Below are 23,697 nucleotides of genomic sequence, written 5' to 3'. Positions count from 1 at the left end.
CATTTCTAACTGTTTAACCGTTGCAGGCATAAAAACATGACACAGACCATTTACATTCACCACAACAACTTCATGACAGGAAGTGGAAATAACGAACAAGTAAATAGAGGTAAGGTGCAAAAATCATAATCTAAGATCAATAATGGAAAAGAATAATCAAAACCAAAACCAGTGATCCCGATATTTTCCTATCACCTGTGAATCCACCCTATCTCCTGATCTAATAATCTTTCTTTCTTCAGTTTTGAATACATGAATGCATGAAACATTAACGAGTGCTGAAAGTATTGCTGCCTTAGAGGGCAGCCATGATTCCAGCACTATAAAATCTATCATAAGCCATTTGGAGTCTAAACCAGGAAATAGAAGTATTCATAAAAACCCTAGACTTTGAACTCAAAATCATATTGTCATAGAAAATAAAAAAGGGGACAATGATTAAAGTTTTCAAATGTTTCAGTAAAAAAACTAACAAAAACTTAGCAACTCCTTAAATTTGGAAACAATCAGCATTTGATTAGATCTGCAAAATATTATCTGGTGTTGCACAGCAACTACTTGACATCATTTCAATATGAAGTGTTGAAGAACTTTCCAATCTTCACCAGCTACCTTTTTCAATATATCTAAGCAGCTTTTGGCTTTGTAACCTTCTTCTTTAGTTGCCTCTTTGGTATCGAGTTCTTCATCCCCCAGAAGAAAATTAATGCACCGCATTGTGCAACACACTGCATTGATTAAAAAAAGAAAAAGGAAAAATCAATGAAGTTCTCACATCATAATGCCTGTAAACACTATCGATATGCATTTGTACATACCTGCAAGAAATCACTGAGCAGAACAGAGTATTGGGGCTCTTTGGGACCATAGTTGTAAAAGTCATACAGGAGAGGAGTGCTAACCAGCAAGTACACAAACTATGGCAAAAGAAAGGACAATATTTAAATAAGACATAAAAGTAAAAGCAGAAGAAAATGGTAGGTGCATGTTCAAATGTAATAAAAATAATCACCCAAAAGAAACAAAATTCTTACCAGGAGGAAGGCTCCAAAGCCATGGCCAAATACAAATAGAATAGCACCAAGACCCTTTAAGGCGATTGCAGTTGCAGCTAATTGTCTAACCTGTGTAAAAAAGTATCCATATCAAAAAAGAAAGTACAACTAGAGCAATATGAAGAAGATAAACCATATTAACACAAACTTAGTATATCAAAATAAGAAAGAAAAGTCATTACAAGTTATTTAAAGAGAATAAGAATATCTTACTTCAATATCTGGCAAATTTACGTGGAGTTGAGAAGATATATGTTTCTTAGCAAGATCAAGCTTTGGTGTCAACTCCTTCGCTGCAGGCCCGCCATCAACCCCAAATTCATTGAACCTGCCAACATATGGAATATGTTATTATATCTACAAGATATCACTAGTGTTTAACGACCAGTCCTAGCCGAGCTCTTTTTACATAATATCCAATCTTATCATTATGGCAGCAATTGCTGGCAATAATATAGCAGCAGTGCAGCAAAACTCAGTACAGGGAAAAGCACTGAAATTAGACCATCCAAGCCAGCATGGTTATGATGGGATTTTGGCAAAGCATCAAGAAATTCAGGGCATTGAATCAACTGCCATTATAGAACGACAAGAATCGATGAAATCACACAGATTACCACTTCATGGTACTAAGATTCATCTTCTCAAAATGACATGGCTAACACAACAATATCTCAGGGAAGTAGTTAAACAATACAACCATTTTCACTAAAACTAACCATCCAGTTCTGAACTTGTAAATATCAGGTTCATTCAACCAATAAAAAAAAAGGCAACAAAATGCTTCTCATACCAATTTTGCCACCCTGTCAAATTTCAACATTTAGAAACTATAAGGCATAAACATTAAATTTGAAAAAAAATTAAAAACATCCTCCTACTAACTCCCCAATTTACAATCTTAAAAAATGGCCCAGATCTTCAAGAAAGTCATCATCAACCACAGTTACAAATAATGCAACAGTACCCAAAATATACCTAAAACTTAGGAAAAACAAAATTAAAAAAAATCCAGATCTAACAAATAAACATATTTCTAAAACAACCCAACAAATGGATTTAAAGAGATCTAAAAAAAAGATAGAAAAAGTGATTACATTTGCCAAGCGGAGAGAATGAAAATAGAAGCAAAGAAAACTCGTCCAACAAATGAAGTGAAACCCATTTTTCTCCCCTTTTTCTTCTCCCCACTTGGTTTCGAGCCAAAAAAAATGCTAAAAGATCGAATTTCAGGGTTTTCCTTTTATGTTCTTTGCTGCTACCTTCTCTCAAGAAGAGAAAGGGGAAATTTCGGGGTTTGAGGTGGGTCAAATATTTATTAATTAAAGGGAAAAAATGAAGTCTATAAGAATTTTATTGAGGTGATATGAAATAGTTTCCTACTTCTGGGTTTGGAGTTTAGCTTAATTACGCCTTTGACATTACCTTTTGATACAGACTTCTTTAGTCGAAAATTAAGATGTAGCCGGAGGTCAAATTATTAATAAAGCTATTGAAAAAAAATAAGTTAAAAGCAATCTCCCATGGTGGACCCACATGTTTATCTAATGTAATGGGGCTGGATCGGAAAGCCATATTTCATTCTAAACTTTTCAATAAAAAATGGATTTTAGGGTTAATAGAATCCGTAATTTTTAAAATTTGTCAAATTTTATTTAAATTTTTAATTAAAAAAATCTTTAATTAAATATCTAATTTTTTAAAGTTGTCATATTTTTACTTATGAAATTGTATAAGGGATAATAGTAGTCATATCATCAACTAACATTTCAAATAGCATACAAAAAGATCAAAGTAAAATTTTATTTAAGGATCAAGATAATATTATCTCAAAATTTTTTATATTTCAAATATATTTTTTTAAAATATTAAATTTAAAATAATATTTTTATTATAATATAGTTTATTAGTTAAATAAATATATGTTTTTAACAAAAAATAAATATTAAACAATTAAATAAAAAACTTCATATCGTTTTAAAATATTAAATAAAAAATTTTATATTACTTTAAAAATAGATTTATTAATAATTCATAATTTGTTTCTATTGAAAATTTTTATTTTGAATATATTATTTATTAAATTTTTATATTTATAAATAATAAAAAATTGACAATCATTGTAGCTCTTACCATCGTCAATAAAGTAAGGAGAATAAATCGAATTGTTGAAAATAATATTTTTATTTTGTATAAAAATAAAATTTTTAATAAAAAATATATTTAAAATAGATTTTTTTGGATCAAAAATTTTTTTAAATAGATTAATAAATTTATTTTTTTTAAATATGAAAATATTTGCTTAATATTTAAAACAATATGAAGATTTTTATTTAATTTTTTAAAACGATATAAAAATTTTTACTTAATTTTTAAAATGATATGGAACCTTTTAAAAAAGGATTTTGAATTTTTAACTTAATTTTTTTTAAAAAAATTTATTTTCAATTAAAATATTATTTTATTGATAAATTATATCTTACTAAAAAATAAAATTATTTTAAATTAGAAGATTTTATAAAATATATTTCAAATAAAAACAATTTTTTATTTAATTATTTTTGTTTTTTCTTCTTTATAAAATAGAGTTGAAAAGGAAAAAGAATATATATTTAATATTTTGAATAGAAAATTAATTTTTTATAGAAAATATTTTTAAAACGTATAAATATTTTTAATAATATAAAAAATAAAAATAAATTTTAAAATGAGTTTTTTTAGTTAGAGTTAAAGGAAATAAAATAAAAATAAAATAAATATTAATATCTTATTAAATAAATAAATTGGAAGACTTTGCTAATTTTTTTGAATAAAAATAGATTAATAAATATGATGACAGAGTATTTTCAGAGTGAAATATTAGTTTCCATGAATACTCTTGAGGTGAGAGAATTATCCTAAATTACTACAAAACTATTGTGATAATTTTAGGGTTAATTTTTAATATTAAATAATTTGATAAATTATAAATATGATTAAGACTTGAATAATCTAAAATCAAACTGGTATTGTCATTTAGATGGGTGCTATAGGGGTGTTATAATTTTTTTTATGCGTAACCATATTTTTGAACCAAACTCTAGTTTTATAATCAGAATTTGCTTCAGGTGGCCAAACTCCTCTTATCTATATCTAGTGATAGGTCCACGAATTTATACGTTATGATATTAAGTTTCAGTGTTTTTGTTAAGGAAGAGCTTTTTTGAAGCTAAGAATGATCTATAATATCTTAAGACATAATCTTGAAAATTTCATATGTTTGTTTTTATGTTGAGAATGAGCTTTTTTGAATGAAAATTTTAAAGTTATAAGCCTTTATTGAAGAAGAACTTTCTTGGACATGATTTTATCTTTTTAAAGTTGAAGTTTCGGTGGAGAAGTTATTCATTTTTTCAAAAGTTGAAGCCTTGAAGGAAAAATTATTTATTGTTTAAAGTTGAAGACGCATGTTAGTCTTAAATTAATAATTATTTTAAAATGATAAAATATTAAGTAAAATCTTTTTCCTTTTGTTTTTATAGGGTTTATCATTTATGATTGTACAAATGTTGTTGATGGGAGTTTGCTTCATCTAATTTTAGTAAAAGAGAAACAAAATTATTTAATTTTTGCATGCAAATATTTATAGCATGCTTCAATAATTTCTATTTAAGGTTGATATATAATTGTGTTTGGTTAGGTATTTGATGATTTTAATTTGTCAGTTTAATCAAAACTCTTTGTCATAATAGACTGTATATTCATTTACTGCTCATCTAACCTTCACCAACTCACCTCTTGCCATTGCCCATATCTTATATTAATTGCATTGAAACAAACATGGCCTTCAATACCACCACAACCCATTGTAAACTCATGGAAAAAAAAATGTTCAGGAAATGAAAAGTAATAAGTTGTACTTTTCTTTGATTTTTATTAAGAAAATTATATATAAATTTTTTTCATATTTTTTAGAAGATATTTTGTCATAATTTTTGATAATGACTGTTCTAAAGATAATTAACATTTATATATTCATTAATCTACATGATGATTCTTAATGCATTAAATAGAAACTAGATATTGTCTACTCACCGCAAGAAAATGTAAAAAAAAAATATGTTTTTTAGTAAGTTATCTAATAATATCATGTGCTTGGGCAATTTTTTTTTAACGTAAGGAAGATTTTTAATGATATTAGATGAGTAAAATTTTAAAAAATTGGAAGGCATAAATATTCTTAATTACATTTTATATTATAATTATAATTTTTATTTTTAAGTAAATTTATCAACTGAGTTAAAGTTTGATTAACTCGTAACACCAACTCATTCAAACCCTTTAATATACAAATGTCTTCAAAATATTTACTTTTTTTTTTGAAAGATTGAGTATTAAAATAATGATCTAGTAGAACATGATTTTTGTTAAATCTTTTTATAATGTACATAAATGAAGGAAATAATAGTTTTATTTTTTTTGTAATCAAGATTATTAAGAATAATATTTGATTATTAAAATTAAAATTTTAATATTATACTAATAAATCATGAGACTATTAGGTAATAGTATTTAGTTAACATCGTCCAATCGTTTTTTTAACATTTGTTAAAGTTTTTTTTTGTATAAATGAAATCGTAGTTAAAGAATAAAAAAAGAAATTGTAATTGTTGAAATTTAAACTTTAAATTCATTAAATGCTTAGATACTATTTTTTAAAAATAATTATATGAATCAAAATATTAAATCTTATGTTTTTTGAAATATTTTTTTAATAAATTATGATACATGCTTAACATTAATTTATGTTTTTTTTTTTTTTTTTTGGTTTCCTATTTATTGATTAGTTTGGGCAACATGGATTATTGATGAACTTATATCCCATTCCTATTAATTGACTTCCCCCGTTTCTCATAAACAACTTTGACATAAATTGTAGGGAGAAACAATTAAAAAGAATAAAATAATTTATAATGAAAAACAAGCCAACTTGAACAACATCTGACATCTCTTTTGATCATCTGTCATGTTTTGAATTAGATGAGTTGTTATTTTCACGTGCAGGCCAATCAGCTTATACTTTATAAACAAGTTTCATAATTTTCTATTTATGCATTAATTTTGACTTGGCTTTCAAAATGATTGTCTTTTTTTTATTTTTTTTAAGATTTGTTTTGATGAATGATAAGATTTGTTTCAATAAAATTAAAATTAATAATAAAAATAATATTAATTATTATAATAGTAAGGTTGAGTACTATCATGATAAAATTAAAATCAATAAAGAAATATATATTTAAATGTAAATATAAAAACGTTAATTAGATAAAATGCAGTGAGAGCATAAAAAGATTTTTAAATATATTAGATTAAAATTCGTATATAGTAAAATTTAGATTGTATGTCTAATATTTATAAAATTAATAAATAATTAAAAATTATGAAAATTATATATAACAATATTTATGTAAATAAATATTTTCAAAATATTTGTATGTATATCTTGTTAATTAATGCAGAGTCTAATTACTTCATGTTGTAGATTATCTTTATGCAAAGCAAATGCAAACTGGTTGGAGGGGGGTTTAACTCTTTTTAAAAAATTCAGAGGTTAAAAATAAAATTTATATGTAATAATATTAAATGAATATATTTTAAAATTTTTTTGTTACAAATTTAATATATATTAAACTTTCAGGTGAAAACAATTGAAACTTTGATGGAAATGATCTAAATGTTCAAGTTTATTTTTTAGTATGCACGTTATTTTTCAGAAAAAATAATTTACTGTCCAAGAGTAAAATAAGACTTAATTTTCCACCGAAAAAATTCCCTACCATTGAGCCAAAAGGAATACAACATTAAAAATGCTCCCAAGGTGCCACATCTTGGCCCCGATAGATTTCAAACGGCCCCACGAGGTGATCGACGAGGTTAGAACCAAAAGTGGCCCTCAATCCTGCCTTATCTTAGCCCGATAAATTTTAGATTAGGAGTGAAAATAATATATTAATATTTAAAAATTATTTGAATTTAGTTAAAATAAAATTTAAATTTAATTTAATTTTTATTGAATCAAATTTGAATTTGAATAATTTGATTTATTAAGTAAATCGAGTTTGAATATCTTAATATTTATTTTAAGTAATTTATAAATTTAATTGAGTTTTTAAAATTTAATATATTTTATTATTTTACTTTTATATGTATCAATATAACTTTGAACTCAAGTTTGTATACATAATAAGTTTTCAATCTGAGTATAAAAATAAAATTTATTTTTTATTAAATGAATTTAATTGAATAAATTTAAATAATTTAATTTTTATTTTGAATTTAAAAATTAAAATTTGATCGAATTTAAATAAAATTTTAAATAATAAATTTTAAGTTGAATTCGAATTCAAAATTTTTTTTACATCACCTCAATTTTGTTCAATTATCCCTATTTTAAATAGGGCTTTAAGCATTAGAAAAATACATTCACCATAGCCCTAACTTTCTTCGCTCTTTGACAAAATCTAGCCGAATTCATCACACATCAACACAAATCAAACATGAATTATTCTCTAATCTCACTAAGTAAACGAGCAATAGACATTTTTTAAAACTTTGTAATTTCTTTTTATTTTCCAAAAGGAAACCCTTTGAACGTACCGACATCCCCGCATTGGCATTCAAATTTAAAAAGAAATGGACCAAAAGACCGGCAAAATGGAAAATCGTTTTTAAAACACACCTGGCGATGGCCACGATCGTAATTTAAACCAAACTACAAGGACATTTTCCGTAGCCAATCTCAAAAGAATCAATCCGAGAACTCAACTCGCTCTCTATTCTCGCCCACGTCCCAATTCCTAAACCAACCAATCTGATTGGTCAAACCAACGTGTCCCCTTTATATTACCGCGAGTTTTTATATACCTCATACTCGCGAGCGTAAGTCATTTTCCGACTGATGTGTCTCCCTCTGTAAAACGCACCGGCGGGTGGATATCTAGTTTCTCGTCTCTTACATGCTAGCTTGTCGCGTTTTCTTACAGTAGTTTCTTTTGTTATTCAAAAACCTTTATTTTTAGATTGTTTTTCGTAGAATTTTTAGGTTTTTAATCGAAAAAATGGCGTTGGTTTCATTCGTCGGAAGAGTTCTTTTCGCTTCAGTGTTTATCCTCTCTGCTTGGCAAGAGTAAGCCTCACTTCGGATCTGCACTTTTTTTTTTCCTTTTTCCTTTTAACTTTTCGTTTTCTGTTTTGTAATGAGACTCTTTGATTCTCGAGAAAAAAAAGCAAGAAAAAAGATAGATAGTTTGGATCTTAATTCAGATTTCGAACTCAGAGCTCTTCTGAACTATTAAAGTAGAGTTAGAATTTAATTAATCTTGATTTTTTTAAGCAAATGATTGATAAATGTTGCTAGCTTTGTTGGAAGAATTAGTACAATTTGAGGTGCTATTAAGAGTAAAACTTCTATGTCAAATTTGAACTTTATTGCTAATGTGGCTTGTTAGGATTGCTTAAATGTTTAAGTCTTATGGCAGGTTTTTTTTTTTTTTTTTTATATATATATATATATATATATTAATCTGCAGTAATATTAATGCTTAAGTGCTGAATGAGGTTTATAAGTTAAACCTTCTCTTTTAAGTTCTAGACATCATGGATGCCATAAATTTTATAATGATTGGTGTTGGGTAGCAGTTAATGTGTTGTGTAAAAGAGAAATAAAGAGTGTTAGGAGTATGCACTCGAGCATTTGGCTCAAGTGGTTGGTGCATGATTTTTAACTCAAAGATTAGGGTTTAAATCTCCTGTTTTCCCGAATCCAAAACAAAGTTTTTAGTATGGATTTTTGTTGCTTGGAACATTCTTATTTGTAGCCATATTAGTAAGTTTATTTGTTTATATTTTGCACCATTATACGGTTTTGAGATTGTTATCCTATCTATTGATGGTGGAGTTTGAAATTCCAAAAGGGTTTTAAAAATTTTCCATGTCCCGGTTAATATGTAAATAAGTAAATCAACATTGAAATTTGAACAATGAAATCGATATGTTTAACTAGAAGGATGCATGGAAATCATTCAAAGCTGCTAGAGACCATTTTTTTTTTTTTAATTGAATGTCTGTCTATGGAATGATGATCTGTAATTCTGTTCACCTAAGTAGGGTTTTCGGAAGGCTATGGCCTATGTGAATATGATGTAAATTTTTAACATTATCATTGTGTTTCAAGGTAATTTTTTGTCTGCACATATAATTTTCCATATAACTTAGATTGGCTAAAACATATGTATGCATGTATGTATGTATGTTCTGTCATGCTTGTGTCTACTCTTACGTTATGTGTTCATGTGTATAGGTTTAATGAATTTGGTGTTGATGGAGGGCCAGCGGCCAAGGTATTGAAACCAAAACTCAATGTCTTCTCAAAGATCATGTCAGCTCATACAGGGGTGCAAGTGCCAGAATTTGATGTAAGAATTGCTATATTTCGCCACTGAAACCTCTTTGTTCTCTGCTCATATCTTGTTTTTCTAATGTCATGATTCTTGGATTTATTATTTACAGATTAAGTATCTAGTTGCTGCTGCTGGTGCCATTAAGGGTGTTGGGGGTATTCTTTTTATCTTTGGCAGCAGTGTTGGATCTTATCTTCTGGTTTGTTTTGTGGTCTTATGTGTTATTTTCTGTTAGTAGTTCAATTATCAACTAAGTCAACTGATAAAAGTATTACACTATTCTTCTTTTGTAGGTTCTGCAACAGGTCATTCTTACTCCTATATTGTATGACTTCTACAACTATGACATGGAAAAGAAAGAATTCGGTCTACTTTTCACAAAGTTCTCACAGGTTAGTACTTGGTAGTATTTATTTTTCCATACGGAATAAGGGTTGATTGGTGTTTTCATTTCTTCCTTCTGATTGTACATTTCTTCTTGGTGATTCTTTTCAAACTATAGATGTAGATGATGAAAATTTCAATGTATTGTTTCTAACTGAATTTCCTTTACTTCTTAGAACTTGGCGCTGTTAGGGGCATTGTTCTTCTTCATTGGCATGAAGAACTCAATCCCCAGGAGACAACTCAAGAAAAAGACTCCAAAAACCAAAACAGTTTGAAGAGGAACATGCGGTAAACCAAGGGTGTATTTTCTTGTTCAATATCTGCTTACCTTAATGAATCCAGATCTATTTTGTATGCTTAAATCAAGGTTTTGTTCCTTCAAGATTAGGGGAAAAAGGGCATATTACTTTGACAGTTTGATACTGATAAATACCAAGTTCATGTCAATTTAATTGAGTTTCTGAAAGAATTTGATAATTTTGCTTTTGAATCTGCTGCATTTTTTTTTATTTTTTTGGTTTTGCCCGTTTTCATAGAATTTTTAATCATGGATTCATGGTGCTTGTTGATTTTATATATGAGGAAACATACTTATTAGGTAACTTTGGGGTCATGTGCAAAGTGTGACAAGTGACACTGATTTTGAGAACCTTCAACTGTTGAGAAGTAGAATGAGAGCAACTAATTAATTTTAGTTGAACTGCACTCTGCTAGTCATCTATCATAGGACATTGTTTCTATTTGCTACTACATAAAATCCTCAATCACTTCCTGCAGGTTAAAGGGTTCTTATTACTTTTGATATTCCCTTAGGATCTGAGAAGTCATAGATTTATTTGGATGGTGATCAGACTAGTTTCTGTGAAATTGAAAATAACGATGGCAATAAGATTGAGCATTGTAGCGGTGAGATTAAAATAAGTAATGGAAATATGTTCTTAGATTGGGGGCCAAAATCCCGTTCAAGTCCATTACACAAATGGAATATTCCTAGATTGCGCTTCTGCATTGAGGAGCATTTTAGATGAACATAGCTTGGATGAGTGCATGAACCGACTGCTACATTTTTTCCTTTTCTACAAGAGGAAAGATATATGTTACGCTTCCTCAATAGTCAAGATGGCTCTCTTTCTGAAAGTGATTGGCTGGATCAGGAATTGCTAGTGTATGGTCAATGACAATATAGGTCTAAAATGAGCCATTGCAGCACACGAAAACAGATTCGTTTGAAATTTGTGTATCATATTGAGAGAAAACAAGGTATCTATGAGGAATGTCACTAGCTAAGTTATCGTCAGTTCATTTCTACAAGAAACTGTGAAAATTGTTACTGTTATCATTAAGAAATCAAACAGCTGGGCGAAGTGTTGCTATTAGCCTTGTGTCCTGGCAAATTCGTTGGCCTAATCCTCAATTTCATAGTTTTTTTTTTTTTTTTTTTTTTTTTGTGAATTTGAGTTGAAATTGGTTTTGACGGAAATAAAAATAAAAACAGAAGTAAGATTAATTAAAAATTATTTTTAAGTTAAGTAATACCTTTGTTAATAAATAACAAAAAATTAATAAAATTATAATAATATATTAAATAATATTTTTTTTCTTTATCTTCTTTATTGTTATCCAAATGGATTGTCATGACATAATTGAGCAAGAAAGTTCTCCAATCGTACAGTGCTTTGGTTTTGTCTGAATCCAAATGAGTCTTAAATAGCAAAAACAGTGACACAATTTTACAGTATCCAAATGAGTCTTAAATAGCAAAAACAGTGGCACAATTTTACAGTACTTACACATATGTACATATAATTTATTTTTCTCATATCAACCTTTTAATCTAATAAAAAAGTTATCTCTTTTTTTTTATTGTTCAAAAATATTATTAGAAAATAATTATGTGTATGTTTCTAACGTGTATGAATAATTAGTAATGTTATTTCACATCACATTTATTAAGTTTTAGGATCCATTTGAATAAATGATAAATGTGAAAATAATTACTGTAATAATGAAATTAAAATCAATAATGATACTATAAATTTGAATATAAATGCAGTAATAATAGTAAATTGAATTATGATGAGGAGAGAAATGATTATTAAAAATATTAAATTAAAACTTATAAGTAATAAAATTTTTAAATTATTTAATATTTATAAAATAAATAAATAAATAATTATTAAACTATTTTTATGATAAATAATAGTTTTATTAATAAAAATAATTTAAAAGTATAATATTTTTATTACATTAATTAACAAAATTATTTTATATTTTAAAATAAAAATTAAAATAAAAAATAAATTAAATTATAAAAATATTTTTATCTCTTCAATATAATTGACAGAGTAAAAATATAAAAAAGAACAATGGCAATCCAACGTTTGACCACTGGACCCAAAACAACCCGCAGAAAAAGGCATATTTTCTCGCCACAGCTTAAACATCCAAACTAAAAGTCAATGCAATCCGCACAAATTTTCATAGAAAACTTAACCCCACTGGAGGTAGTTTGAATGCAAAAAAAACCTTAGTTTATATGTGATCCTACATTTTAAGTTCATGGTCTCCATCAATTATCACTTGGCTTATATTCAGTGGTAATATTTAGCAAGCAATTAATGATCGTATCGTGAGATTTTTTATTGAAAATAAATAAATAAAAAATTAAAATTAATAGATTAAAAAATTCACAGTTATAGTGTTTCCAGCTCACTATCACGAGGCTAAAACTCAAGTCTATGAGTCAAAAGTTTCTTCTATCATTGCCTTACTTTTCACTTTCACCATCACTGGCTAAAAGCGTCAAGCTTCCTTTACTTTTTTTTGAAACTTGCTAACGGAGGAAGAAAATGGAGATCACCAAACTAAAGCCTGAATATGATCGAACAAGTGAATTGAAAGCTTTAGATGAAACAAAAGCTGGTGTTAAAGGACTTGTTGATGCTGGAGTTAAAGAGGTTCCTCGGATATTCCACCAACTTCCAGACCAGTTTGAGAAGAACTCAGTTTCAGGTGGCATCCAGGTTAGTATTCCTGTTATAGACCTTGAGGGAGTGAAGAAAGATCCAGGTGCTCGTCAGAAGATTGTTGAGCAAGTTCGGAATGCATCAAGATCATGGGGATTCTTCCAAGTTGTGAACCATGGAATTCCTCTGAGTGTCCTGGAGGAGATGAAGGATGGCGTACGAAGGTTTTTTGAGCAAGATTTGGAGATGAAAAAGCAGTTCTACACTCGGGATTATACCAAAGGGGTGGCCTACAATTGCAATTTTGATCTGTATAGTTCACCAGCAGCCAACTGGAAAGATACACTTTATAGCTTAATGGCTCCCAATCCTCCCGTGCCAGAAGAGTTACCGGAGGTATCCAGGTATTCATGTGCTATGTTCTGTATAATTCACAAGGAGATAGCACTGTTAACTGTTTAGGTGAAAATATGCCAAGAAAAAAAACAAAAAAGAAAAAAAGAAGAGTAATTGAAGGAGTGCCAGAATGGGTGTAGAATAAAATGTCCACATCTGTCTTGCTGAGGAGTTGATTTGTAGCCGCTGGTCGTGCTAGGCTTTCATTCCATTGGTCTGTCGCAATCTAATTCACGCAGCCACAATTCTGAGTTAAATTAGAGCCACACTCCTAATTTACCAACCGGAAAATCTTATGATATCTTGATGTTTAGTCGAAAGTCATGTGGTCTGTTGGTAGGATGTCGAACTCTTAGTTTCAGTTATTAGAATTTCACTAGTGATAACCTCAAATACTAAAAAGAAAAAAATTTGATATTTAATCTGCAGCAGTTGTAGTTACTGCAGATTATAATTAACCACCTCAACTCACCATGATTTACTACTCTGTAGTTAAACAAATGAAGGACCAAGGATGAATGTACCATGAAAAAAGAGTAAGGGATGAGATTACGAGGTAGAATTACTTTCCTAACCATAAGAACTCTCATCTCATTTCTTTGTTTTCAATCAGAAATCTGTAACCGAAATCTACTTGCTGTCTGCCTGTGTGGTTCATTGATTCGATATCTAAATCGATGTACTTAAAATGACCACTTATGTGCTTAAGTTGTTTGTATTGTAGAGACATAATGATGGAGTACTCAAAGCAAGTAATGCATTTGGGTTATTTTTTGTTTGAGTTACTGTCTGAGGCTCTAGGGTTGCAGCCTGATCATTTGAAAGACATGGATTGTGCTAAAGGGCTGACTATGCTGTCACATTATTACCCCGCATGTCCACAGCCAGAACTCACTCTGGGTGAAACCAAGCACTCTGACGATGACTTCCTCACGGTGCTTCTGCAAGACCATATTGGTGGCCTCCAAGTTCTTCATGACAACCAGTGGGTTGATATCCCCCCAACTCCTGGAGCCCTAGTGATTAACATCGGAGATCTTCTAAAGGCAAGCCTTTATTCTTTATTTTTGTTAGTTATATTTAGATATGACAATCCATCAAGTAAACTACTCACAATTCCTGTATTTATATTATGCATGTTTTATACAAAATTGTATGTCACAATTGATGTTGATACAAAAAACATAAAATGCATTTTTTTATATTTTAAATATATATGATTTTTATTAAAATTTTAATCATTTCTTTTTCAGATTGTATGTGTCTGACCAGTATAGTTATATTACTAGGAATCCATACTTGGGCATCTTTTGCTGTTCTTGTTTTCTAACTTTGTGATACTCCTTGGCAATTCTGTCAGAATTAGCAGGTTTTGCAGCTAATTTGTAATTATTTTACTTCTTTTAGCTAATATCAAACGATGCTTTTACAAGTGCGGAGCATAGAGTACTGGCAAATTCTGTAGGACCAAGAGTATCAGTGGCATGCTTTTTTAGCACTTCTCTTCTGCCAGATTTAAGACCTTATGGACCAATTAAGGAATTGTTATCAGAAGAAAATCCTCCAAAATACAGGGAAACCACTGTGAGAGAATATGTTACTTACTTCATGGCAAAAGGCCTTGATGGTACTTCTGCCCTGCCGCATTTGAAGCTCTAAACTTCGCCATGGAGGTACATCAGCAGCAGCATATGATATTAGTTCTATAATTTTCATATTTTTCGGTAAAAGTTGGTCATGTGAACTTTGATTCTTGATCAATTAAAAGCAAGTGTTGTTTATTTGTTGAACTGATGAACCTTAAATGTTTGAAATCTGTGCTCTTTCTAGTATTCTTTGGGTGTTAAAGCTATATAATTCCTCATAAATTGAAGTCTACATAGATTGCAGGAAATGAAAAATTTGAACTTAAATGCTACTAATTTGTTAATAACACTAACTTAATACACTAATTTAATTACACTGAAAATTATATTTAATAAACCAAATTAAATTAAACTAATAATAAGAAGGTTGAAGAAATTTTTATGGCAGAAAGGAGGTTTTACCCTTTTTTTCCCTGCGTATGTTGAAATTTGTGATTTTATTCTATCTCTCAATGCGTTTTTATTTTTGATTTGTTATTTAATGAAAACATAGAATCTTATTATTATTATTTTATTTTATTACTTTTAATAAAAATGAAATAGACATGTTCATAGATCAAGTTGTCCATTAAGCTCTTGGCCCAAGCCTGATGTAGGTGGAGCCCTGAACATGAATTTTTAAATTCAACTTCAATTTTATCATATGAATTATTATTTTGTTAATAAAAACTAATTTTATTTTATAGTTAATTTTAAAATATATTTAAAAATATGAAATATTAATATAATTTTTTAATTTTATTATGAATAATATCATGTCTATTCAGACTTAAATAAACGGATCATATCAACCTTAGCAAAACTTTAAAATTGACATTTGAGATTAGTCTCAATTTGTTTCATGAACACTTCTAGAAGTTGAAATGAATAAATAAGAAAAAAAAACATAGAAAATGAATAGGTAATTATGTACATATTGGCGAAAAAGTGTAGGATATGGTGATTTGATAATTACCCTAAAATAATGAAAGAAAACGCAACAAAGGGCAAAGAGAGGGAGAAGAGTTTTCTTTGCCAGGGAAAGTACACACTAATTTTTTTTTTGAGCAAAAAGTACATACTAATTTTAATTCAAAGTGAAAATAAATATACAGTACATAGATAAAGTTTCCTATATTTCCTATCCAACAACAACAAAGTACAATTTGTCTCCACTAAATTTCTTAACATGGACAACCCGTAAATTAATCAAAGTAACAACATCATGATTTAAAACCAAAAAGTCATAATGAGATCTCACAAAAGTCATGGATGCAATTTCCTAGAAGCATGGCTGCAAATTCATCCCTGTTGGATGAGTTACATGCATATATTCTTTGTATGGACCCATGAATGATCAGACTGATAATTTAGGTAGCCATATGGATTTTTTTGGTTAATAATGACCACTTTGACTAGTCAAGGGAAGGAAAATGTGGTTGTGGACTTTGTGGAACGGCTGTTGTTTTCTTATCTGACTGGCACTGGAGAGAGTTCATTATGTTTTAAAGCAGGTTAACAATTTCACACAGACAAACAAAAAAAATTATGGGCACAAAAACTGGAGAAGTTCAAGGAGATTCTAACCCTGATTACGACCGCCAAAGTGAAGTGAAGGCTTTTGATGATACAAAAGCCGATGTCAAGGGAATAGTAGATTCCGGGATGACCAAAATTCCTCGTATGTTCATTGATCAGAACTTTATCCTCGAGAACAACTCGAGTTGTGTCATTTCTCATCAGTTCAGTGTCCCAATGATAGATCTCCAAGGTATCAAGGAGGACTTAACTCTGCGTGCTGAGGTAATTGAGTGAGTTCAGATTGCTTGTGAGAAGTGGGGTTTCTTTCAGGTGGTTAACCATGGAATTCCTGGAAGTGTTTTGGATGAGATGATTGATGGGATACGTAGATTTCATGAACAAGACACCGAGGTGAAGAAAGAGTTCTATACCCGTGACACAACTCGCAGAAAGGTGTTGTATCTAAGCAACTATGATTTGTACAATCAAAAGCTGCTAACTGGAGGGACAGTTTGGGTTGTTTGATGGCTCCTAATCCACCAGACCCTTCAGAATTGCCTGAAGTTTGCAGGTAAGCGTTAGTCATTTATCATATGAGAAAGGTTTCATTCCATCCCTGTGCTAGCTCTTGCTAGAATTTTCTTTTACAAATCACCTTGCAGGGACATAGTGATGGATTACTCCAAGCGAGTGACGACATTGGGGACTGTTTGAACTGCTATCTGAGGCTCTTGGGCTCAACCCTGGCTGCCTTAAAGATCTGGATTGTGCTGATGTACTGCTCCTCATGGGCCATTATTATCCTAAATGCCCTGAACCAGAATTAACATTGGGAACTAGCAATCACAAAGATAGTAGCCTTATCACCATACTTCTGCAAGATCAAATGGGCGGCCTACAAATTCTTCATGAGAATCAGTGGGTTTATGTTCCATGCATTCCTGGAGCTTTGGTAGTAAATATTGGAGATTTTCTACAGGCAAGTCCATCTCCAGAATCTTGAATATTGTATCTGATGATGTGCCTTACCATTGTGAACATAATTAGAGTAAACAATTTGATATTTGTATAGCTTCTGTTTTAATTATTGGAATTGAGCCAATGCAGATGGAATGTATCAGAAAATATAAACAGATCTATTTCTCGTTTGAATGCAGCTTCTTTCCAATGACAAGTTCAAAAGCGTTACTCACAGGGTCTTGGCGAAAAATGAAAGCCCAAGAATATCCGTGGCATGCTTTTTGACAATAGAAGATAATCCTGGAAAGGCATCAAGACTTTATGGACCAATCAAGGATTTGATATCAGAAGAAAACCCTCCAATCTACAGAGGTATCTTGGTTAAGGACTATCTGTCAAACTACTATTCAAAAAGGCTTAATGGTAACTCTTCACTATCACCTTTCAAGCTGTGAAATTAATCTACTGAAGATAATTGGGGGCAAAACTGGAGGCTTGCAGAATAAACAATGGTTTCTTTCTTTCTTTTAAACCTTTTGTCATCATAGACTCGTTTTCATCAAATAAATTTCTAACTTCAACTGTGTTTTATCAATGATAAGGTGATCAATTCATGCATATGTATTTTGTGGACTGTTGTTCATGCTGAAGCTATAGTCTGGACCTTTTGATACTTGACTCTTTAGAATTTTTTTTTTTCCAGTATTCTAGTTTTTATGGGTTTTCAGCACTATATTAATTTTTTGGATTAATGTCTTGAATTATAATGAAATGTTAAAAATCTATAATATGATATATGAATTATAGATCTTTTAACTAGCTAATAGTTTGGAACTGCGCTGTGATTGTTTTTAGGAAGGCCAAGTCAGGGTCCTTCTCAGTCATTATGCTGATAAAAGGAATTGCTTTTTATCCGGAGAATATCCCACGATGGCTTCCATGGAATAAATAATAGATCTGGATCCTAAAAATAACAATACCTTCGAATAAGCATGAGTACTCAAATGAAATAAAGCTGCTAGATAAGACCCCATACTTGAGCTAACATCATAAAACGTTGTTGGGACATGTTGAGTAAGCTAAATCCCTCTTAACATCTTTTTCATAAAGAGCTAAAGTAGCACTTAATAATTCTGATATTGTACCTATAAAAGATATTAGGGTTAAACACATATTTGGTTTATGAATTTTATAATTTTTATTATATTAGTATTTATTTTTTTTGTCACATTGGTACCTAAAGTCTGTTATCACGTTGGTATCGAAAATTAAATAGTCAACTTTACTAATGTAGTATGAACATTTAATAAAATATTGATACATGTAAAAAAAAGTCCAGTCAGTACCATATTATCAATGTCATGTCATCCTTAAAAGTAAATTTCAAAACAATTAAAAAAAATGCAACATAATTATTTAAAATATTTTAAAAATTCAAAAAATTTTAAAAATTTTTAATTTCAAAAGATTATAAAAAATACTAAACTAATTTAATTTTTTTTAATATTGAAAAAGTTTTGAAAAATTTCTCAAAAAATTTAAAAAATTCTAAAAAATTCAAAACAATTCTAAAATATTCTAAAAAAATTTGAAAATTTATAAAAAAATTTAAATTTATAAAAATAAAAAATAAAAATATTTTTATGAATAAAAAAATTATCATAATTTTAAAAATTTTAAAAACTCAGAAAATTTTTTTAAAAAACAAAAAAATTCAAGAAAAATTCAAATTTATAAAAATTAAATTTTCATAAAATTTAAAAAATCACAAAACCTTAAAAAACTAAAAATAAGAAAAAACTAAAAATTTAAAATTTTTTGAAAAAGTAAATAATTTTGAAAATTTGAAACATTCTTTAAAATTAAAAAATCTAAAATAAAAACTTAAAAATTTAATAAAAATTAAAAAAAATTTAAAAAAATTTCAAAATTAAAAAAAAATATAAATTGAAATTATAAGATTACAAAATAAGAATAAATTTTAGAAGTTTTTAAATTTTTTTAAAATTTTTTTAAAAATTATTATATTTTTTCAACAAATTTTTGATTTTTGATTTTAGTTTTTTTGAGTTTTTGTTAATTTATTTGAATTCTAAAAAAATATTAAATTTTAATAAAATAGTCATTTTTTGTGTTTTTTATTTAAAATTTTTTTTTTTGGATTTCTTTAAAATTTGTAAAATTTTTGAAAAATTTTATATTTCCACAATACTTTTTGAATTTTTTAAAAAATTTTTAGAATTTTAAGAAAATTTTTAATTTTTTAAAAATGTTAAAATTTTTGAATTTTTTTTTGGAGTTTTAAAATTTTTTTTGTATTGTTTAAACATTTTTTGAAATTATTTTAGAATTTTTGAAAAATTGTTAGAATTTTAAAAAATTTTTCAAAACTTTTTTAGATTTTTTAAAATTTTTAATAATTTTGAAAAATTTTTTGGACTTGTTTCAAAACTTTTTAGAATTTTTTTGTTTTTTATTTGTATTTTTTTATTTTTAATTTTTTAAAATTTTTTTGAAAATTATTTTAGATTACTTAGAAAATTTTTAGTATTTTTTAGAATTTCTTATTTTTTTTAATTTTGTAGATTTTTTTTATTTTTAAAAATTTTAGAATTTCTAACAATTTTTTAGAACTTTTTTTAAATTTAAGAATTTTTTTTTTGTATTTTTCTTTGAAAGATGATGTGCCATTAATGATGTGGAGCTGATTAGATTATTTTGACATGTGTGTGCATCTTATTATATGTTCATGTTACGTTAGCAAAGTTGTCGTTAGTCATAGGTGCCAAAATGATAATTGATTTGTACGTTCAGGTATTAATATGATAGAAAAATATTTTAGATATCAATATAACAAAAATTATAAAGTTAAGTAGCCAAATATATATTTAACTCAAGATATTAGATTGGTTGTGTAAGGATAGTATAACTAATAAATTATGATTCAGTATTATGTAAGATTCATAAAACAATTATAAGGAAGCTACATTTTTAAATGATAAATTTTTATATAATTTTTTTATTATAATTGATTAATTATAGTATTTTAATAAAGAGAATTTTAAGTGATATGCTCTTCTTCTCAAGCTTAGCATATTCAATAGCATATTCAATAAATTCAATTTTTAATTTTACTTTTTTTTAAGAAAGAAAGAGGTATCTTTTAAATAAATTTAGGTTTGAATTTTTGATTAATTTAAGTATTTTATTTGAATAAGATGCTTTAATTTTGTACTAAATTTGTTGTTAATACACTATTATAAAAGGGATTAAAAAATAAAAAAATTTGTAGTATCAATCCAAAACATGCCACATGACCAAAAAACCCACATGGCATTTTACAATTAAAAAAAGTTTTACATCAACAAATCAATGTTATGTCATGGAATTCATATCCAAGTTAGTTTGCTTAACAAAAAAAATTAGACACTATTAATGATTGTTCTAAAATTTCAAATCTTAAAAAGTATAAATAATGCTAATATTGAAATCATTGTCAAATGATTAAATTTACATTTTTAGTCTAAGTAGAGGATTGATAATATAATTTGACCAAATAAATAAAAGAAAAGGAAAATGAGAAAGAAAAATATAAGTCAAATAAGGAGTCTCCATTGTCTAACAAGACAAAAGTTGAGTTTACAACTATTATATATGAAGTCAGGTAATAATTTGTCGAACTCTTAATTTCAATTTTTACAACCTTGAATATAAAAAAAGTTGAGGTAACAGACATGAGAAAATTTGTTACTTGGTCTTTAGTCTGTTATCATCTAAAACTATAATATTATTTTGTTCTTTCAAGAGACCAATGATTGGGGGAAAAAAATATCATCTGTTGTCACAACTTGAGTGAAGCAACTTTTACAAAACAAATTTCTAAGTTTTTCCTTCAGAGAAAAATACAACAATTATTTTTTCTTTGGCTTATTCTATTGATTTTTTTCTAGAAAACATTGTTCTTAGCAACCACAAGCTATTTGAAAGAGACATATTAGGACTATAGTCATTTTATACTTTATTTGGATGATTGGTAAAAAAATTCCTTCATTTTGTCATTGAACCTTTAGGCCTTCCAAAAATATTTAAAAAAAAAACCTTAAATGCTACTTGTGAAAGTTGAACACCAATTCCAGAGTGTAAATCATTTATTTATGTCTTGGAGGTTCCAAAGATAATTAAAAGGCAATAAGACTAATGTAAAGATAATGCTAACAGTGCTACCAATCTTACCTAACTCAATTGTTGGCTCAATTAATTGGTGCCATTGCATAAGAGACTAATTAAATATTGGAAATAATACCTTAAAAAGAAAAAAGTTAATTAGAAAGATAATGATCAGTAGAGATTCAAGAAATTATAGGATTTCTTCTTAATTCATAGTTGCTTAAGCCAAACACAGAGATTTTTTGCCCTTATTTTTCATTGAGGCTAATACTTTGAATTGTTAAAATCTAATAACCATTATCTAGCCTTTTTGTATGACATCAGGACAACAGATGAATTTAAAAAAATCAAGTTTGGTTTTCAGTTCTAATACTGACATTGCAAGTGGGAAAGAAATTATTGATAAGATAGGGATTTTTGAAGCTGATAGTCTAGGTACATATTTGGGAATCCCATCTTTTTGAGCAAAGACTAAATGTGAAGCTATGGGCTATATTAGAGATAGAATCCTAAGCCAGTTGCAAAAGCAAAAAACACAAGCCTTGTTTTTGGGTGGAAGAGAGGTTCTGTTGGTAGTTGAATCAACTAAGTATGACATTTTTGCTATTATAGCAACTTGGTTTGCCATTTTTTTTTTATTTTGTCAAACTTTAGGTAACATGATAGATAAATTTGTAGTGATTCAAATTGTTAGGCACAAAGATTTACGAACTAGCTAAAAGTTGTTAAACTATATTTTGTATTTCGAAGGTTATAAATGAATGAAATGTGACCCATGTTAAATAAAAGGCAATTTACTATAATGTGATAATATATAGATCCATAAATCTATAGTTAGACTTAACAAGAGGAGTCAACACTAATCTTTTATGAAGGAGTGATTGGTCACCTAATGAATCTATTCTTTTAAGGAGCTCTTAAGCTTGATTAAGGGTTCTCAAAAGAAAAGGTTCTAGTATACTAATTAGAGTAGGGTTCGAGAGTTCGATTACATATAAAGAAGGTTATAACATTCCTACATGCCCTTCCAAAGGACGGTACCATTTTATTTTAAATTATTTTAAGGTCTTGATTTTAATGGTCTTAAATTATATATTGGAAATAATCTTTAAGATTTCTCTATTAATTTGGTAGAATTCTTAAAAATCTTTGCTCACTTCAAGAGTATTCAAAAATCTCATTTGCTTTCTTGAAGAGGCTTCATCATCGAAAAAATGTTTAATCTTTTTTTTTATTATTTTGATTTTTTTATTAAAAATATATCTAATTCATCCACCATTTACGCTAAATTAGAAATGTCTTCTCACCTAGAAATATTTTAGATAATTATCCATTTGTGATTACTAAGAATTTTATTTTCAGAATTTATTCTTTATTTTATAAGTTTTACTTCTAAATTTTTCATCATTTGGGTCAATTTAGAAAAAAAAACTCTTGTTAGTTTCCTATTTTTTGGAAAGAAAATAATATGAAAATTATTTTTGAAGCTTCATTTAAATTCTTTCACAATTTGGGACAAATTTAAAGAAATTCCTCACTTAGAGATTTCTTAAAAAATTTACCATTTAAAAAATTTAAAATTCTAATCCTTGGATAATTGTCAAATATTTTTTCCCCACAATTTTTTAAAGTTATATTTTTTTATTTGGAAAAGAATATAATTACTTTTATTAAAATTTCATCTAAATTATTTTACCATTATGACAAATTTAGAGAAATTCGTCACTTAGGTATTTCTTAGGAAATTTGTCATTTGAAATTTTTAAGAATCTCATCATTGGGTAATTAGTATTTAGTTCCAAAATTTTTATTAAATTTTTTTTAAAAATTGAAGATAAATATTAATTATTATTAAAATTTTATCTAAATTATTCTACCATTCGGGACAAATTTAAAAAAACTTTTCACCTAAAAATTTTATAGAAATTAACCTTTTGCAATTTCTAAAAATTTCATCATTGGCTAATCAATATTATTTTCAAAAAAAAATTTATTAATGTTTTATTTTGTTTTATGTTTTTAATTTTCTTCTCTAATTTTCCTAAAATTTAATCATGTAAGAATACTTAAAAAAATAAAATAAATAAATAAAATAAAAAAAAACAAAAACATGAAAATGGCTCTGGTTGATGTCTAGAAGGCTCAACTAGAGACACAGGTGAAGGTTTTTGAGGTGGCTCAA

General features: G+C 27.8%; 3 protein-coding genes and 1 pseudogene across 4 annotated transcripts; 3 read left to right on the top strand and 1 right to left on the bottom strand.

Annotated features, from left to right (window-relative positions):
- Nucleotides 1–389: 389 nt before the first annotated feature.
- Nucleotides 390–2,386, bottom strand: LOC111279245 (uncharacterized). The gene is made up of 5 exons (XM_022866220.2): nt 2,153–2,386; nt 1,269–1,383; nt 1,035–1,124; nt 819–917; nt 390–728 (listed from the first exon to the last, which is right to left on the bottom strand). The coding sequence occupies exons 1-5, from the start codon at nt 2,218–2,220 to the stop codon at nt 627–629; spliced, it is 474 nt and encodes a 157-aa protein (XP_022721955.1). The 5' UTR covers nt 2,221–2,386; the 3' UTR covers nt 390–626.
- A 5,616-nt stretch (nt 2,387–8,002) lies between these two features.
- Nucleotides 8,003–10,370, top strand: LOC111279623 (uncharacterized). Its single transcript, XM_022866588.2, has 5 exons — nt 8,003–8,220; nt 9,394–9,508; nt 9,603–9,692; nt 9,787–9,885; nt 10,054–10,370. Exons 1-5 carry the CDS (start codon nt 8,153–8,155, stop codon nt 10,153–10,155), a joined length of 474 nt encoding a protein of 157 aa, XP_022722323.1. The 5' UTR covers nt 8,003–8,152; the 3' UTR covers nt 10,156–10,370.
- Nucleotides 10,371–12,620: 2,250 nt separating this feature from the next.
- On the top strand, nt 12,621–15,073 carry LOC111280160 (1-aminocyclopropane-1-carboxylate oxidase homolog 1-like). The gene is made up of 3 exons (XM_089756439.1): nt 12,621–13,250; nt 13,967–14,288; nt 14,650–15,073. The coding sequence occupies exons 1-3, from the start codon at nt 12,730–12,732 to the stop codon at nt 14,899–14,901; spliced, it is 1,095 nt and encodes a 364-aa protein (XP_089612565.1). The 5' UTR covers nt 12,621–12,729; the 3' UTR covers nt 14,902–15,073.
- A 1,264-nt stretch (nt 15,074–16,337) lies between these two features.
- On the top strand, nt 16,338–18,005 carry LOC149510849 (deacetoxyvindoline 4-hydroxylase-like; annotated as a pseudogene). The gene is made up of 3 exons (XR_016334700.1): nt 16,338–16,959; nt 17,051–17,367; nt 17,546–18,005. The product of XR_016334700.1 is annotated as a deacetoxyvindoline 4-hydroxylase-like (transcript).
- Nucleotides 18,006–23,697: the final 5,692 nt, after the last annotated feature.

The sequence above is a fragment of the Durio zibethinus genome, chromosome 27 (assembly GCF_047325235.1).
Source record: "Durio zibethinus cultivar Kanyao isolate XHJ-2024 chromosome 27, ASM4732523v1, whole genome shotgun sequence".
NCBI classification, from domain to species: Eukaryota; Viridiplantae; Streptophyta; class Magnoliopsida; order Malvales; family Malvaceae; genus Durio; species Durio zibethinus.
This window is presented reverse-complemented; position numbering and strand designations above follow the sequence as displayed.

Coding starts and splice junctions, on each gene's coding strand:
- LOC111279245 (XM_022866220.2), bottom strand. CDS start 2,220: ATGGGTTTCACTTCATTTGTTGGACGAGTTTTCTTTGCTTCTATTTTC. Junction 918..1,034: donor GCTTTGGAGCCTTCCTCCTG/GTAAGAATTTTG, acceptor CTTTTGCCATAG/TTTGTGTACTTGCTGGTTAG. Junction 729..818: donor TGCTCAGTGATTTCTTGCAG/GTATGTACAAAT, acceptor TAATCAATGCAG/TGTGTTGCACAATGCGGTGC.
- LOC111279623 (XM_022866588.2), top strand. CDS start 8,153: ATGGCGTTGGTTTCATTCGTCGGAAGAGTTCTTTTCGCTTCAGTGTTT. Junction 8,221..9,393: donor ATCCTCTCTGCTTGGCAAGA/GTAAGCCTCACT, acceptor TCATGTGTATAG/GTTTAATGAATTTGGTGTTG. Junction 9,509..9,602: donor TGCAAGTGCCAGAATTTGAT/GTAAGAATTGCT, acceptor TATTATTTACAG/ATTAAGTATCTAGTTGCTGC.
- LOC111280160 (XM_089756439.1), top strand. CDS start 12,730: ATGGAGATCACCAAACTAAAGCCTGAATATGATCGAACAAGTGAATTG. Junction 13,251..13,966: donor GAGTTACCGGAGGTATCCAG/GTATTCATGTGC, acceptor TTTGTATTGTAG/AGACATAATGATGGAGTACT. Junction 14,289..14,649: donor ACATCGGAGATCTTCTAAAG/GCAAGCCTTTAT, acceptor TACTTCTTTTAG/CTAATATCAAACGATGCTTT.